The sequence below is a fragment of the Nematolebias whitei genome, chromosome 3, assembly GCF_014905685.2.
Source record: "Nematolebias whitei isolate Nwh7 chromosome 3, NemWhi1, whole genome shotgun sequence".
Classification (NCBI taxonomy): Eukaryota; Metazoa; Chordata; class Actinopteri; order Cyprinodontiformes; family Rivulidae; genus Nematolebias; species Nematolebias whitei.
In genome coordinates, this window is record NC_056500.1 from 39,868,587 (window position 1) to 39,885,523 (window position 16,937).

A 16,937-nucleotide genomic window follows, 5' to 3' on the forward strand; every position below is an offset into this window, starting at 1 on the left:
TTGTTTTGTTTTGTAGCTTGTTTCATTTCACTATGAAAGAGCTTTACTTGTTTCCGTCACATATTGTATCTACTAACGCGCTCCAGAGAATTAACGCGTTAAATTTAAAGCTGATCGACTGTAATGCCTGACGTACGTGCGCTACAATTGCGTCGTGACGTCCTTCCTTCTTCCTTTCCTCTGCTACCGGCGAGGTGAGGATAGCTGTAGAATTGTTTCAAGATTTTCATCTAACCCCATCTGACTCAGTTAAACACAGTTTTAGTCCAGACTCATAAAGCCTGATGTGGATTGTATTACATCTTACATCTTGAGCCGTATTTTGCACTTGTTCTGTGGTTTAGTGGAGAAAAATGAGTTTCAGTCGATTGACAGTCTGAGGCCTGGCGTCTGTTATTGTAAATGTCGGCTGCTATTATGACTTATTTAAAACTAACATTTGTCTTTGTTTGGGTAGCATTTTCGAGCACACATATGTCAAATAAAGGCTTTTTTTTTTAAGTCTGAGAAACGACGGGAGTAGCTGCAGAGTTGCGTTAGCATCAGCGCTAACCATAGTTAGCAACACATTGAACCTAGCTACGTTTCATTCACCATTTGCTCTTGGTTTATCTGTAAATAAATTCATAATACACAAGTGAATAATTTGTGAAACCTGAGTCTCCTGACACTGTTCACCTACATTTAAAGTTGTTTACCTGCTCTGACAAAGTTTGTTGAGACTGAAACTTGTCTGATTTCAGAATGAAGACCATTCTCAGCAGCCAGACTGTCGACCTCCCCGACAATGGTACGATGATGCTGCTCCTCGGGTCAAATGTTGTTCTGTTTCTTACGGTCCTGGGTGTTTTACTGAATATTCCCTCTGTGCTGTGTGTCTGCAGTCGAAGTGAGGTTAAAGGGGCGAACAGTGACTGTAAAAGGGCCCCGGGGTACGCTCACCAGGGAGTTCAACCACATCAACCTGGAGCTCAGCCTGCTGGGCAAGAAACAGAAGAAGGTAAGAGATTTAACAATCGTGGGAGGCAGGCTTGAATGCAAATGCTGCTTTTCAGTGTGGCTTGAACATTCAATATATGCTCAAAATAATTGCAGAGGTTGTCAAGTATTGTGGATGGATACAAAAACTTTGTTAAAGCTCCGCTCCATGCCCCTTGAAGAGAAGCAAAAGGTACTGAAGCTCATTAAAAAGCTCTCCCAACTGGACTTTTGTCAACGCGCTGCAGAACAGCGAGGACAAGTTGTCATCTCGTGTGTCGCTGTAGTATCTGAAAAACAAAAAAGATTTTCTCCAACCACGACATCCCTGTTCATTTCAGTCCGAACAGGACTCGGGCAGATGCTGGTCCAACCTAAAAACAGAACCACTGAGCCCAAACTGAGTGGCGTGGTGTCTGCAGTTCGTTGCAACGAGATATTCAGACTTCTTTATTGGAGAAGCTAACGGACACATGGCTCAACACAGAAAAAACACCCCTTCAGGACGAGACTCAGCTGTATACCTACACCTCTTAGACAAGGGACGCTCGATGACTAAAACATACAAGTTTTGGTTGGAAAACACAGATTGTTTGCAAGGGGGTGAAAAGGAAGCAATTTTAGTGAAATGTGGGGGGGTGGACAGGACTGTGAAGCTGTTACTCATGAATCTAACCAGGATAATCACTGTGAAAAATCACATCATGTTGCTGCTGATCTGTTTCATGTTGCTGCTGATCTGTTTCATGCTGCTGTGTTCATTCATACTCGTCTGCTCACACAGACTCATGTTTGTGCTGCTGTTTGGTGTATTGTTTTTATGCTACTAGTGCTTAGTGTGTTTTTAGTTAATGTTTTTCTTTTATATTTTAATACTCTTGTTGGATGTAACTGGGACCCTGTATACACAATTTCATTCCACCACATGTGGTGCGAACGACAAAGATCCTTGAACTCTGCCCTAGCCTAACTGCATACTTTAGATTTTTACGTTTTTTTGTAGCAAGTTTGTAGCAAATCACAGTATGATCAAATGTGCCAATGATTTTCTTTTTCTTCCCCAAAACAAACTGGTACCAAAAGTGTAATGAAACTAATCAGGGTCTCTGTTGTCTTCCTCAGCTTCGTGTAGATAAATGGTGGGGAAACAGGAAGGAGCTGGCTACAGTGCGCACTATCTGCAGCCACGTCCAGAACATGATCAAAGGCGTTACTCTGGTGAGACTTGTGTTCAGTGAAATGACTCCAGAGTGTCCAGCCTCTGTGACAGGATGAATGTTTTGTTTGGATTTACAACTTTCTGCTGCTGATTTAAAAAAAATTATATATATATTTATATATATATATTTAAAAAAAAATTATATATATATATATATATATATATAAAAGCTCAGTGCTCGCTTGTCATTTTCTGCAGGGTTTCAGGTATAAAATGCGATCTGTGTACGCCCATTTCCCCATCAATGTGGTCATCCAGGAGACTGGGGCTCTGGTGGAAATCAGGAACTTTTTGGGAGAGAAGTACATTCGTCGCGTCAGAATGAGGCCTGGTGAGTCTGATGCACACTGTGGAAGTTAAGAGAACACCTGTGAAAAGTCTAAATTTATGCAGTAGAGGTGTCCTTTATTAAATAATTTTGCATCTTTAAAAGATAGTTTTAATTGACCTTAGAGATTCTCTTATGGGTATCACTCTTAACTAGATGCAAGGTTGCGGTGGGTCACCATATGCCATCAGTGTTTCCCCTAGTTAACTTGCCATGGCGGGGTGCTCATCTCATCCATGATTTTTGCTGATGGGAGGGACGGAGACATGTCTGAGCGAGCTTGTACTAACAGTTTTTGAGTGGGGGCGTTCAACATGAGGGAAGAGGCCATTTGAGTGCTGCCTTGGGCTTTTTAGCTAGAGCCTGTATTTTGTGCCGTTACCTATGTGATATGTCAGTGCCGGGTGGGAGGGGCAAGTTCATTTTGGTAGGCGGGGTGCTCAGTTTTGTTGGCGGGGTGGGGCACCCCGCCTGTATAATGGTAGGGGAAACACTGCCGTCACATTAAGCTGTGACAGCTTCTTACCTAGGCCTTAGTTCGATGATTGACTTTTTGTTGTCGTCCCATCTGATCTGCGGCCGCATGTCTTTGGACACTCAGGTGAAGAGAGGGGCGGAGCTGTCCACTGACCACTACGTGGTGATGAGTTGGCTCTGATGGTGGGTGTATTATGAAATTCTTTATCAAAAGGGCTCGTGAACGGTCGGCACAGATATTCAGACAAATGGGGAAAAATAAAAGACAGAGGCTGTTACTGCTAGGAGTAATAAGTGTCCTTTATTAACCTGCCACAGAAAACAGCCAAGCAAAAAAACATGTACACTCTTAACACACAAATTGATATGAAATAACTTCTCACCGTGACACTGGCCGGGAAGTCGTTTTCGACCCAGGTAAAGAAGAATCACATCAAAATGGCGCATGGCACCAGCGCGTGCTGATCCATCACAGGACTTCCGACTTCCTGTGTTTGCTACATTTCTTATATACCTTCCCTGATCGCGTGAGAGCAGTGATGGTTGCCAGGAGGGCAGATTTAATTAAATCTGTTTTTCCTTCATCAAAGCAGTCTGTGCAACAGAGCGATGGTTTCATAAAAAAACATGTCCTTCAAAACCTGGGTCACTGTAACCTGAAGATTGGGCCCGATCTTCTGGCTAGAGCATCCCCAGAGAACTTTAATTACTCCAAAACACATCTGCAGCACAGGAATGACTGAATAAGCAGATAAGCTGCATCAAAAGTGAGTATAAGTGTGTTTAAATAAGTGTAATATAGGTATAGATTGACATAAAAGCATTAAAATAATCATTTCTATATCATTCCACCCTTGCTTTTATGGCAATTTTAGACATTTAATTCTGAATAAATAACACACACAAAATGTATATGTTTGAATAGGCATAAAGGCAACTTAACACCTTATATTTTCATATCAGTGGGGGAGGATGCTGGTCAACCTGGCAGGCCCAAATGTATTGTGAGGGTCTGCTGGGAACGTCTGGCAGAGTCTCCTGTGAGACAGCGCTTTAACTCCCACCTCCGGGGGAACTTCGAACACGTTCCGGCAGAGGTGGGGGACATTGAGTCCGACTGGGCCATGTTCCATGCCTCCATTGTCAAGTTAGCTTATCGGAGCTGTGGCTGCAAGGTTGTTGGTGCCCATTGCAGCAGTAACCCTCAAAACCCGGTGGTGGACACCAGCGGAGAGGGATGCTGTCGGGCTGAAAAAAGGGGTCGTCTCGGGCCTTTCTGGCCTTTGGGACCCTGGAAGCAGCTGATGGTACCGGCAGTCCAAGCAGCATGCAGCTCCGGGTGGTCGCTGAGGCAAAAATTCAGGTGTGGGAGCAGTTTGGAGAGGCCATGCAGAATGACTTCCACGCGGCTTCGAGGCGATAAATCACGCAGGCGATGGAAAGTCTGTTTTTCGTACACAATGAGCCAGACATGCAACAGTTAGAGGTGCACTGATCCAATATCAATATTGGTGCCGATATTTATTTATTTTATTTATTTTTTTAATTATTATTATTGGTTTATTTATTTTTTTATTTTTTAAAGAAAAGAGCTTCTGGATCGGGTATCGTTGACAATGTAACTAATCCATGACTGCATATCTATTCACTATAATTCTATGCTTTGTGCTCTGAGTCACGACACGTGTTAGTGTACTGACTGAACAAATTAAAGTTGTGTTGTTTTTACATGTTTGACAAAGCTTGTGAAGCTCTTGGTGTGTGTGCTGTTATGGTGCAGAGTTTTCAATAAATTTCTAATTCAGTACCTTCATGTCTGCGTTTAACAAAACAAATGTTTTAAGTTAATTCAGCACTGGGTTTGTAAGCTCAAACATCCAGCTAGACAACAAAAAATGTCTAAATCATGTCATCTGGACCTGTTTCAGAAATGGGTCCAGATGACATGATTTAGCCATTTTTGTTAATTCAGCACAGTTTTTTCAGCACAGTTTTTTCAGATCGGCATCGGATCGGTATCGGGCAAGGTAAAAAAGTAGAGAGAGAAAAAAATATCAAGTATCGGATCGGAAGTAGAAAAAAGTGGATAGGTGCATCTCTAGTAACAACCTCAGAATCAAAGTTTATTTTATTACACGGAGTGCCAAAAGTAATTTCACACAATAAGTTCAGATGTTTTGATTAAAACACGATGTAATAAAAGTGTCAACTATAATGTTGATAACATAAAAATAGTTTTCAGTACGATGTTTGAACTTCTGCTTATTTTTGTAATTAGTCACAGAAATATAAAATGTTGTCCAGGACGAGCTAATGAACTGATATTCAGATAAAACTGATAAAGTGACTAACTTACCCACTGAAAGAGACTTTAGTTTATTTGAAATTGCTCTCTGTGCTGACTGCAAGTGTCCCTGTTAGCAAAATAATCTTAACCACTGGACAAAACAAAGTAACCATGTACAACTTTAGAACTTTAGCAAACATCCAAAGTAACTTTATTTTACAAACATTGAGCTCAAATCTAATGCAGTAATAGCCGAGATTCATTTCCAGCACATACTCAAAACAGGTGCACAAGGTGTTTAATGTGCACCGCAGCCGATCAGATGCGTTCGTTCAGTGTTTTAATTTGAGTGTTACAGCGCTGCTGTGTGAAGCTGGTCTGTAACGTACTTTTGTTCCTCAGGTGTGATGTGTTCAGTCTCATCAGCCCAGAAAGACGAGCTGGTCCTGGAGGGGAACGACATCGAGCTGGTGTCAAACTCAGGTGTGTCCATCCAACTTTTTCTTTATTTAATCTACATGACAGACACAGTCTAAATGTTTTTTTGTGTGTGTGTTTAAACTCAGACTGGATGCACAAGGTTGTTTTATAAATGAGTTTAGAGAAAGTGGTACCGTCACAAACTCCTAAGAGCCTGTTTAATCTGAGTTATTGTGTATTCATCCGTGTCAAAGTATCTTAAGGTACACTACATTGCCAAAAGTATTTACTCACCAATCCAGATTATTGGAATCAGGTGTTCCAATCACTTCCATGGCCACAGGTGTATAAAATGAAGCACCTAGGCATGAAGACTGTTTTTACAAACACTTGTGAAAGAACGGGTCGCTCTTGGGAGCTCAGTGAATTCCAGTGTGGAACTGGTAGGATGCCACCTCTGCAACAAATCCAGTCGTGAAATTTACTCGCTCCTAAACATTCCACAGTCGACTGTCAGCTGTGTTATAAGGAAATGGAAGTGTTTGGGAATGACAGCAACTCAGCCATGAAGTGGTAGATCATGTAAACTGATGGAGCAGGGTCAGTGGATGCTGAAGCGCATAGTGTGAAGAGGTCACCAACTTTCTGCAGAGTCGACCACTACAGACCTCCAAACTTCATGTAGCCTTCAGATTAGCTCAAGAACAGTGAGCAGAGAGCTTCATGGAATGGGTTTCCTTGGTCGAGCAGCTGCATCCAAGCCATACATCACCAAGTGCAATGCAAAGCTTCGGATGCAGAGATGTAAAGCACGCCGCCTCTGGACTCTAGAGCAGTGGAGGAGCATTCTCTGGAGTGATGAATCACACTTCTCCATCTGGCAATCTGATGGACGAGTCTGGGATTGGCTGATTGCCAGGAGAACGGTACTTGTCTGACTGCATTGTGCCAAGTGTAAAGTTTGGTGGAGGGGGGGATCATGGTGTGGGGTTGTTTTTCAGGAGCTGGGCTTGGCCCCTTAGTTCCAGTGAAAGGAACTCTGACTGCTTCAGCATACCAAGACATTTTGGACAATTCCATGCTCCCAACTTTGTGGGAACAGTTTGGAGCTGGCCCCTTCCTCTTCCAACATGACTGTGCACCAGTGCACAAAGGAAGGTCCATAAAGACATGGATGGCAGAGTCTGGTGTGGATGAACTTGACTGGCCTGCACAGAGTCCTGACCTCAACTCAATAGAACACCTTTGGGATGAATTAGAGCGGAGACTGAGAGCCAGACCTTCTTGTCCAACATCAGTATGTGACCTCACAAATGCGCTTCTGGAAGAATGGTCAGAAATCCTCATAAACACTCCTGAACCTGTGGACAGCCTTCCCAGAAGAGCTGAAGCTGCTCTAGCTGCAAACTGTGAACCACCATCATACTAAACCCTATGGATTAGGAATGGGATGTCACTTAAGCTCATATGTGGGTCAAGGCAGGTGAGCAAATACGTATGGCAATGTAGTGTGTGTTTATTTATTTAAAACGTGTTTAAAGTGCTTTTGGTTCATTTTTATAACAAATGGACACAACACCCTGATGCATGCTCAATAATCCAGGTAGAAAAATCTAAAAAAAAATTAAATCTGGCCCTCTGGACATTCAAAAAAACAAAACAAAGCAAAACAACAACAACAAAAAACAAAACAAAAAAAATTTGTTTTGCTTTTTGTTTTTTTGAATGTCCAGAGAACCAGATTTAACTTTTTCAAATGGACACAACAGTATTTAATCTTGAACTGTTTTCTGCTGCGACACTCATCACCTCGACTCCTTTGTTGCAGCCGCTCTGATCCAACAGGCCACCACAGTCAAAAACAAGGACATCAGGAAGTTCTTGGACGGCATTTACGTTTCTGAGAAGGGAACAGTGTTGGAAGCCGACCAGTAAAAGTTACGTCTGAGGTTAGATGACGCCATCAAAATCAGCCTCCTTCCTCAGAGAAGCGTCTGCTCTGCTTCTCTTGTTACTGGCGTGTCTTCATTTTGTTTCACACTAATTGATCCGATAGGCCGGGGCACTGTTTGTGACCCAGAGACGGTTTGTTTTAGTTTATGTTTACCTGCTGCCTGAGACCCCTGCATCAGTCTTTTATGTTGGTCTCTTGAGTCTTCACAGCTTCCACCTTAATTTAATTTAGTTGTAAATGATTAATTTTGTCTTCGCTGCATGAGTCACGCTGTCAGTTTTCTAACCACCTGTATGTTCTGAAATGAGGCGTTTGTCTCACACCCAGCTCTTTTGTTGTTTTTCGTTTTAGTGACATTGATCCATCAGGCCACCACAGTCAGAAAGAAGGACATCAGAAAGTTCTTGGATGGGATTTACATCGGCAAGAAAACCACTGTGGTGGAGACAGATGTTGACTAAAATCTCACCTGTTAATAACCAACAAAGAATAAAGTCTTTTTCCAACTTATAACATTTCTGCATGATGTCATTATGTAAACTTTACTGTGCTGCATTTGAGTAAATATTAATTTAAAGCATTACACAATGTAGTTTGTGTAGTGTGAAATTTATCAGTGCGCCACTTTAAAAACATGAAAGTTTTACCAACAGATGGAAAGATTTGAGCGTTCACATTAATTCACCGACAGTCCGTCTGCCGTGTGCAGCATGTGGATTCTGCACAGTTCATGACAACACTGATAAGTTTTAATATTTAAAGGTTGAGCTAGATTTGTAGTTGTAAAACAAAAATGTTGCCATTTTCAGGATAGTCTGTACGGGGGGGGGTTTAACAATGAGTATTTCTGATTTTTATCACTTTTTAAATTGCTTAGTTTGACAATTCAGTGCACAGCATTTAGTGAACATGGGTGAAAGTTGAAGAGTGATTTGATCTAAAAGTGATTTACCAGGTTATATATATAAATCTTGATTTAAAATCCAGTCCTGGTGGTTGAGGGCAGCCACTATCCTGCTTGTTTTACTTGTTTCTCAGCTCCAACACCTGATTCAATCGTTGGAAAAACCTTTTCACGTTCTGCAGAAAACTTGAATCAGCATTTATTCAAATCAGGTGTTGGAGCAGTAAAACATCTAAAGCATGCAGGATGGTGGTCCTTGACCAGGACTGAATCCAATCTGCTGTATTTCACCTAATTTATACTTTTGTTTTCATTGTAACTACGAAGACTTAAGTACTGGATGCAGGTATTTTAAAGTAAGTATCCTAAGACGACGACCTCGTCACTGAAGGCCACATAAAGAAAGTTACTGGTGTGATGTTTGTGATTTAATGTAAAACTGGTTCGTTTCGTAGCATTATGTCTACGGTTTAAAAACAGTTGATTTTGTATCAACCCACAACAAGACTATTCAAGTGACGGCCCGGGGGCCACATCTGACTGGTGTGTGAGCTCAGTCCAGCCCACTGAGTTTAAAAGAAAACTAATGTTAAACCATTTCAAACATCTGACATGACAACTATTCCAATCTATGAGGTGATTATATTTTATTAAAACTAGAGCTAGATTCTAAATATTCAATTAAATGTACATAATTATTGCTGATAGCTGGGCCCTGAGCTGTTGGCTTTCAGTAACTGGGCCTCAGATTTCACTGAATCACCCTCGGAAGACTGTTGACTCAGACAAAATGATTTTAAAAACTTATTTGTGGTATAAGACAGTGGATAAAGTCTCATTGGCTTTAGAAGAAATAATTGCATGTGTGCATACTGGAGCTTTACTGAATCTTGTGATTATTCCTCATGTCCCACGAAGTGCTTCTCAAAACAAACCATTTTAAAAACTTATTTTAAATTACAAGCTTTGATGCACTTTTATTTACAGCATCTAGTGTGGCTTACCTTGTTTTTTAAGATCTGCTTTAATTTGGTAGATTTTTAAATCTTGACTTGGGAGACTGACATAAAAAAAAAAACTTTTGTTCTGAACATTAACTATTTTGTATTGCATATATTTTCTGTTAAAACAGACTGATTTGAAGTAAACTAATGGTAAAGAGTTAGCTGGTGCAGGAAGAACAACCTCAGTTCAATTCAGTTTGTTTATATAGCACCAAATCGCAACAAAGTTGTCTCAGGGCACTTTACACAAATATTCACATACATAAAAGCCAGTTAGTAAAGTTATCTAAGGAATCCAGCAGACAAGTTGAATCTTGGCTTCATTGCAGTCTCCCATCCTGAGCAAGCACAGTGGTAACAGTGGAAAGGAAAAACTCCCTTTTAACAGGAAGAAACCTCCAGCAGAACCAGGCTCAGGACAAGCGGCCATCTACTTTGACCGGCTGGTTGAGAAGACAGGAAGGAGACAGACAAACATAGAATGGTAGGTCCAGGTATAGGTCCAGGTGTATCTGAAAGACAAAAAAACACATGTTAAGGATAGAAAAACAATTACAAATGTTGAGCAGAGTAAGTAAAGACAGTAGCAGAGTGAAGAAGTGTGGTCAGTTTGTCCTCCAGCAGTCTAAGCCTATAGCAGCATAACTAAGGGACAGCTCAGGAAACCCAAGCCGACCCTAACTCTAGGATTTATCGAAAAGAAAAGTGTTAATCCCAGTCTTAAAACTGGACATTGTGTCAGCTTCATGGACAGAAACTGGAAGTTGGTTCCACAAGAGAGGAGCCTGATAACTGAAAGATCTGCCTCTCATTCTGTGTTTGTAAATTCTAGGAACCACAAGTAAACCTGCAGCCTGAGAGCGAAGTGCTCTGTTAGGAAAATATGGAACAATAAGACCTGTAATGTAAGATGGAGCTAGGTTGTTGAGAGCTTTGTAGGTTAGAAGTAGAATTTTGAATTCTATTCTGGATTTGACAGGGAGCCAATGGAGAGAAGCTAAAACTGGGGAGATGTGATCTCTCCTACTAACTCCAGTTAAGACTCTGGCAGAACCATCTTGTATCAACTGAAGACGTTTTAAAGAAGTATTTGGACACCTCCACATCAGTGTGAAGATGATGATGATTGTGGAGATCATAATTCAATTCAGTTTGTTTATATAGCGTCAGTTCACAACTGAAGTCGTCTCAGGACACTGAACAGAATCAGTTATAGATATAAAAAAACATTATTTATCTGAGGAGCAGACTGCTTTGAGTTTAACTCCATTGCAGAACTCTCATCTTGAGCAAGCATGAAGGCGACAGTGGAAAGGAAAAACTCCCTCATGAGGAACAAACCTTTAACAGAACCAGGCTCAGGATACGAGGCCATCTGCTTCGACTGGCTGGGTTTGAGAGGAACAGATACACAATGACATGCATGTTAAGATAGAAATAATATCAAATGAAAACTATTCAATTTTAACAAATCTTTTAAGAAAATTAGGTCAATATATCCTCTAGTAGTCTAAGCCTATAGCAGCATAAAAAGTCAATACTAACTATAGGATTTATCGAAAAGAAAAGTCTTAATCCCAGTCTTAAAACTGGACAATGTGTCAGCCTCACGGACAGAAACTGGTTCTGTCGTGTTATTTAATACACGCGTGAGTCCTCTGTAGTTTAAAGCGTGTATTTATTGTCTCGTGTCCAAAACACACCCCCCACACACTTCCTGCTCACGTCATTTCCTCAATAACGGTTACATCACATCCAGTATAACAGTTACACCACATCTCCCCTTTCTAGAATCAGTGGGTAGACTGTCACTGATCCAACAGTACTTTAGGGGATTATTCTGCCCCTGTGGCTGGAAGGTCTGCTCCTATCTAAATCCTAAATCATCCAAACACCCCAACAGACACTGCATTTTAACCTTAGCTGATAAAGTGTTCCAAAACATTACAAACAATATTTAACTGTATTAACTCTGAACCCTGAGACTAGAACAGTTACATTCAAACAGTGCAAAAGCATACATGTTCAGTTACAGTGTAGTGAACCTGATCTGAACCTGATCTGACCTCAAATCTTGATCAGATGAACAGTGACTGTTATTTCATTGATCTTCATCCAGAAATACAGTTTGAGCCATCTGGTGACTTTCTTTCTTGAATTAATCAAGCAGAAAAGACAATTCTCTATAATCATTACTGTTTTACAAATGTTTGATAATCAAATTGTGTTAGTTCACTCAATGTTACAGGTTGAAGAGAACTACTCATTTTATTTTACATAAACAGTAAGTAATGATTTTTATTCCTCATTCAAAGAAGAAATCAGGTTAATATGCATTTCTTGATTTTTCTGTCTGCAATGTAAGTATGTTAAAGGTCGGTTCTCGGTCAACTAAAATGTTTACCGAGAAAAATGTCATGTTTAAACTTTTTCAGAAGATAATAAGAGTGAGACTCCACGAAGTCTGAAGTCCTACAATAATCTTTCTGTTTGTCACTGAAACAATCCTTGACTTTTAATAACATCTTACATCATACACCACACCTCTATTCCTGGTCCATCGACCAATCAAAAGCTCTCAAATGACCCGGAAGTTGACCCATTTAAAATGTGGCAACTTCCCAGTTCATGTTAGAGTTGCAAGAGTCCGAGGGTCCAAGAGTCTCAGAGTGATGGAGGTTCTGAAGAAGTTCTAGAGTCTGAGAGTTCTGAAGGCTGAAGGAGAAAACTCTGATGTCTGAAGCCCAGAGTGCTTCCGTTGGAATACAGAATGCAGTGACGATTTTGGGATTATAACTTCTGTTTGAACAACCTCGTACGACTCTCTAAGGGTTTGGCAGTTCTCACGGAGACGCTGAAAGAGTCAGAAAGGAACCTACGCCGACGCTGATTTCATCGTCAATCAGGTAGAAGGTTCTATTTTCGACTAAGTGTACCGGAGGCCAGCTGAGATCTGATGGAGCGTGCACGTTTTCTGGTCAAACAGATTAATTCCCTCACAAATCTCTCTGTAAGATAAATCTCCATTTCCATCTTAAACTCTGCTTTCTCCTAAAATCAGTACAGATATTTAGAAATATCTGAAGCTAAGTCCTCAATCACCGCCGTGTGATTGAAGCCCATTTTCTGTGAAACTTGTCTGTTATTATTTTCATATTTTGCCAAATTAATGTAAATGTTTGATGTTAAACTTTGATTCTGAAAATAAATGACCGCATTCATTTGATGGGTCAAACATAAATAACGTCTCTCGTTACATTTCTGTTAAAATTCAATGCACGACATTTACACAGTCAGAAAGATGAGGAACTCGTGAAAAAAGTATGAACATATATCTCGTATATGTACTACTACAGTTGGTGGCCCGTACGTGCTCATAAATGACTGTAAATTCGTGTAAAAGATTGATTTTTTACATGTTGGCATATAAGAAAAGTAACAGTTTATCAGCTGTGAAGAAACGCAGCTCATGCTGCACCGCCTGAAGCGAAACGCTGCATGTTTTTAAGCGTGTTGGTCTGTGGAGCTCAGGGAGCTCACAGAAAGCTGAAATAGTGTCATAAGTCTTTATGAAAGCTGAATTTGTACGACTGCTATGTGTAGCTAAGCTTATGAGCTGTGGGAAACGTTGATTCTGTTTAAAAGTACGGAGGTTCTGCTGAAAGACCAGGACTGTGGTCCAGTTCGGTTCTGTTAAGTTTGAACGAGTATTTTGAATAGATGGATAAACGTTTTAAAGACTGGACGAAGTCTCAGCTAAGCTCAGAGTTTATTCGTTACATTTTTTAACAGAAAAAGTGCATTTTGACAGTTTAAAAGACGAAAAAGTGACGAACTGATTTTATGCTAATCTAACATGCTAGTTGTTACTAACATTTCGTGATTGGTTGAATATTGCTACTGTGGAGCGCTCTGATTTGCTGAGAAGGTTGACTGGCGTGGCTACGTCATCCCCTCTCAACCCTGCGCTGCTTTGCCATTGGTGATTTCAGTCACGTGACCCGGAAATGAAAATCCGTTTTCATAGGGATATAAAATCTGCTTTTTAAAGCTGAAAAGCGCTTTAAAAGTGTATTTTGATACGCTGGTTAAGTCCTTCAAAGCATACTCGCTGAAATTTTGCCACGTTAGAGTTTAAAATCCGTCATTAAATGAGGTTTTTTGAACAACGCTAGCGATGCTAATTTTAAGCTAACAGCTAACGACCGAAGCCTTCACTATGCTTAAAATCACTAAATAAAGCTGCAATATTGTTCCACAAAACTCATGTCCATGTTATAAAGTCGTGCTTGTTGAAATTTTGCCACGTTTGTGTAAAAAATTCGTTCAGAAATGTTGATTTTAACCGAGTTTAGCCGAAGCTAACTTTAAGCTAAGCGGCTAACAACAGGATGTCAACCGAACGCCACAGGAAGTCATAGCGACCCCTACTGGACAACACAAACAGTGTCTGAGTTGAAATTATTAAGGTTGTTCTGACATCTTCTGGACAAACTTGAGAAGACAGGTTTCACTCGCTTTTTAGGTTTAAATAAGTGAAATTAAACGTTTTTATTTTTCTAAAGGCATTTTTGAGTTAATAAACGTTCCTCAAAGCTGAATAAATACTGTTATCTTGCATTTTAAAAGTTATAAGGTATTTATGCAAAGAGCATTTACCAAAAAGTTTTTATTCACTGGTAATCCCTTAAAAATAAAGGTACAAAATAAAATTAAACTTTTAAAAAATAGAAACGGTTCAAATATTCACAGAGTTGAAAAGTTCACTCATTTTGCTTGAAAGATAATACACGTTTAATTGCAAAATCACTAAATAAGAGTAGACTTATCAGGAAAAAGAAACTTTTCTGTTTAAGTTGCCACCTAAAAATAAATCTTCCTATTTAATTTTAAATAGAAGCCACTGACAGGAGGACAACAGGAATAACAGTTTTTCTGAGGAAGGACTGATTAATCCTGATACATCATCAACTTTTCTTTTTCTTTTCACAACTTAGTTCTATGAGTAACTGTTAAAATAGCAAATTTCTGGAACAGAACGGTTTAAAAAACGCTTTAAACTGATTTGCTGTGAGACTTATTAGAAAAGTGCAGCTTTATAAAAAAATTCAGTGCTTTAGAGTAAAATACACTAAAAAGAGCTTGGTAACTGGTACCTGTTGAAAAATAAGCACATACAAGTAACACTGCCGAGAGCATTTACTTAATTATTCATGAATTGGGGTAAAACCTGAGAAAGGTACCCACATTTGAATAAGTTGACTTATAACAGTACTTCTGTGTAAACCCAAAAAGCTAAAATAGTGTGAAAACTCATTGACTCGAATACAAATATTTACCTGTAAAATATCTGAAGCTTGCAACTGTTTTTAACAGATAAGGTGCTACACAGTGAAAACATGACAGGTGTGTTAGGAAAAGATTTTGATGCTTACGGGATAAGGGACTGTTTAAAGAATGCGTTGAAGCTTCTGACAGATTCCTTACATCCATATGATAAACAGGCAGAGCGCATGAACCCAAAAGAGTTAGTGGACAATCTGAAGGAGGTTGCAGAAAGTGTGACCTCTACAGAAATTACAATGCCAAACTATGAAAAGCTGGCTAAAATTGCAATTTTGCTGAAAGAATCATTCTATACGGTTGTTGAGAAAGCTGATTACCTTGCAATAAGGTTAAACAGTGAAAAAGAGGTGGTTCAGAAAATTGAAGAACACTTCCTTCAATTTAAAAGTGAACACGAAGTCCTCACAAAAAAACATTCTGAACAGATGTTTCAATCACAGCAAAATGCAAATGCAGAAATTGATTCGCTGAATAGCAAAATAGATGTGCTTAACAAAGATCGGGAAGAACTCAGAATGGATAAACACATATTGCAACAGCTAAAAATGCGTTTAGAAAGTGATTATCATACATCACAGGAACGCTTAAAAACATGTGAATAAAAACTAAGAGCAGCAACAAACAAGATTTCTGACGTGGGGCGAGTTTGTCTGGAACTCAGAGAAGACCGGGAACAGAGTTCAGGTAACCCACAACCAACTCAGAAAGACGTTGTTGCACCTCCTGCTCGTAATCCACCCTCACATAAAGTGGCAGGAACAGACCTGAACAGGTCTCCTCCACAAAACATGCAACAGAGTGCATGGAAACTGTCTCCTTCAATGGATGATTTGCAAAAAATCTCAAAATATGTACAACGCTTCGTTCCTGGACCGTTGGGCTCAACTGAAACAAAAGCGTACCTCAGAGAACTGGAGTTCAGATTGAGATCTTATCCTAATGCTACGGTAGAAGATAAGATCAGTCTGATAAGACTCACTTCGGACAGAGAGGTGTTCACCTTCATCGAGCGTCTACCTGATGCAACGAGAAAGGTTTACAACCTTCTGTGTGAAGCTCTGATCAAAGAGTACGACCCCTGCACAGGACCTGCTGGTTTCCCAGCTGCTGACAAGGTCAAGCAAGGAAAGAATGAACATCCAAAGGTCTATTACAAAAGAATCTTCCAAGCTTATTTTGGTTACAGAAATGAAACCGGAATGGAGGAAGAAGAAAATTTTAAATTTGTTTTCAGCAAAAATCTCCACACTGACATACGCATGTCAGTACAAATTATGGCAAATTTCAGAGAAAAATCCATAAATGAGATTAAACAGTGTGCTGTGAATGTGTTTGAGGCACGTTCTCATGCTAAGACGCCCATAGAGGTGTTTCCTGGTGTAAAGGTTAAACCCCACTCCCTAGAAATGGAAGGAAGGTGCACGCCACCTCCTCCTAAAACAGGCGAGAAAAGGCAGTATTTTCAAACTAACAAACCGCATAATGAAGGTGCACGCTGGAACAAAAAAACTCCTCTTTCAGAGGATGAACGTGATTATCGTACATGGGACATGCGCAGGACGCAAGGATATGGGATCCAAGAGGACCCATATTATCATGGGAAATCCGAAGAGGAACCCCCAAAAGACGTACCTAGCCGCCTCCCACCTCGGACGAAATGTACCGAGGCGATAAAATCACAAAAGTTCCAGGAACAAGGCCCTAAACCTCTGAGCTCGGAAGAGACAGAGGAAATGCAAAGGTTTTTAGACACTTTGATACACGCTGAAATGGGAACCCAACCAGGAGCACAATGTAGTGATCTGATCGCTACTAACTCTGAAGGCGCGAATGACAACATTACAGATGTCGGTGAAACACACCAAGACACTGCTGTTATTGCCTCCAACAACCCCTCATCGGACGAAGGGGGGATAAACACACACACAAACGATGACGAGTCATCGCAAACTGAAAACTCAGAACCTGACCTTCATGATTTTGAACTAGGCATTCCAGTTCTGGGAGGACTCCCAGATAA

General features: G+C 40.3%; 2 protein-coding genes across 2 annotated transcripts in view; both read left to right on the forward strand.

The window, feature by feature from the left end:
- The first annotated feature begins 162 nt into the window (after positions 1–162).
- On the forward strand, positions 163–8,176 carry rpl9 (ribosomal protein L9). The gene is made up of 8 exons (XM_037674958.1): positions 163–194; positions 744–790; positions 885–1,000; positions 2,101–2,196; positions 2,396–2,528; positions 5,692–5,772; positions 7,538–7,658; positions 8,015–8,176. Exons 2-7 carry the CDS (start codon positions 745–747, stop codon positions 7,642–7,644), a joined length of 579 nt encoding a protein of 192 aa, XP_037530886.1. The 5' UTR covers positions 163–194; position 744; the 3' UTR covers positions 7,645–7,658; positions 8,015–8,176.
- Positions 8,177–8,907: 731 nt separating this feature from the next.
- Positions 8,908–16,937, forward strand: part of rfc1 (replication factor C (activator 1) 1) — a 45,839-nt gene continuing 37,809 nt past the window's right edge. Inside the window, exon 1 of the mRNA XM_037674338.1 lies at positions 8,908–8,913. Within this exon, the coding sequence (XP_037530266.1) occupies positions 8,908–8,913 (6 nt within the window). The remainder of the gene's footprint in view (positions 8,914–16,937) is intronic.

What these genes read in the sequence shown, in the direction of transcription:
- rpl9 (XM_037674958.1), top strand. Translation starts at nt 745, where the DNA reads ATGAAGACCATTCTCAGCAGCCAGACTGTCGACCTCCCCGACAATG. An exon ending in TGTCGACCTCCCCGACAATG is followed by an intron (nt 791 to 884) that starts GTACGATGATGC and finishes GTGTGTCTGCAG; the next exon opens with TCGAAGTGAGGTTAAAGGGG. An exon ending in TGATCAAAGGCGTTACTCTG is followed by an intron (nt 2,197 to 2,395) that starts GTGAGACTTGTG and finishes CATTTTCTGCAG; the next exon opens with GGTTTCAGGTATAAAATGCG.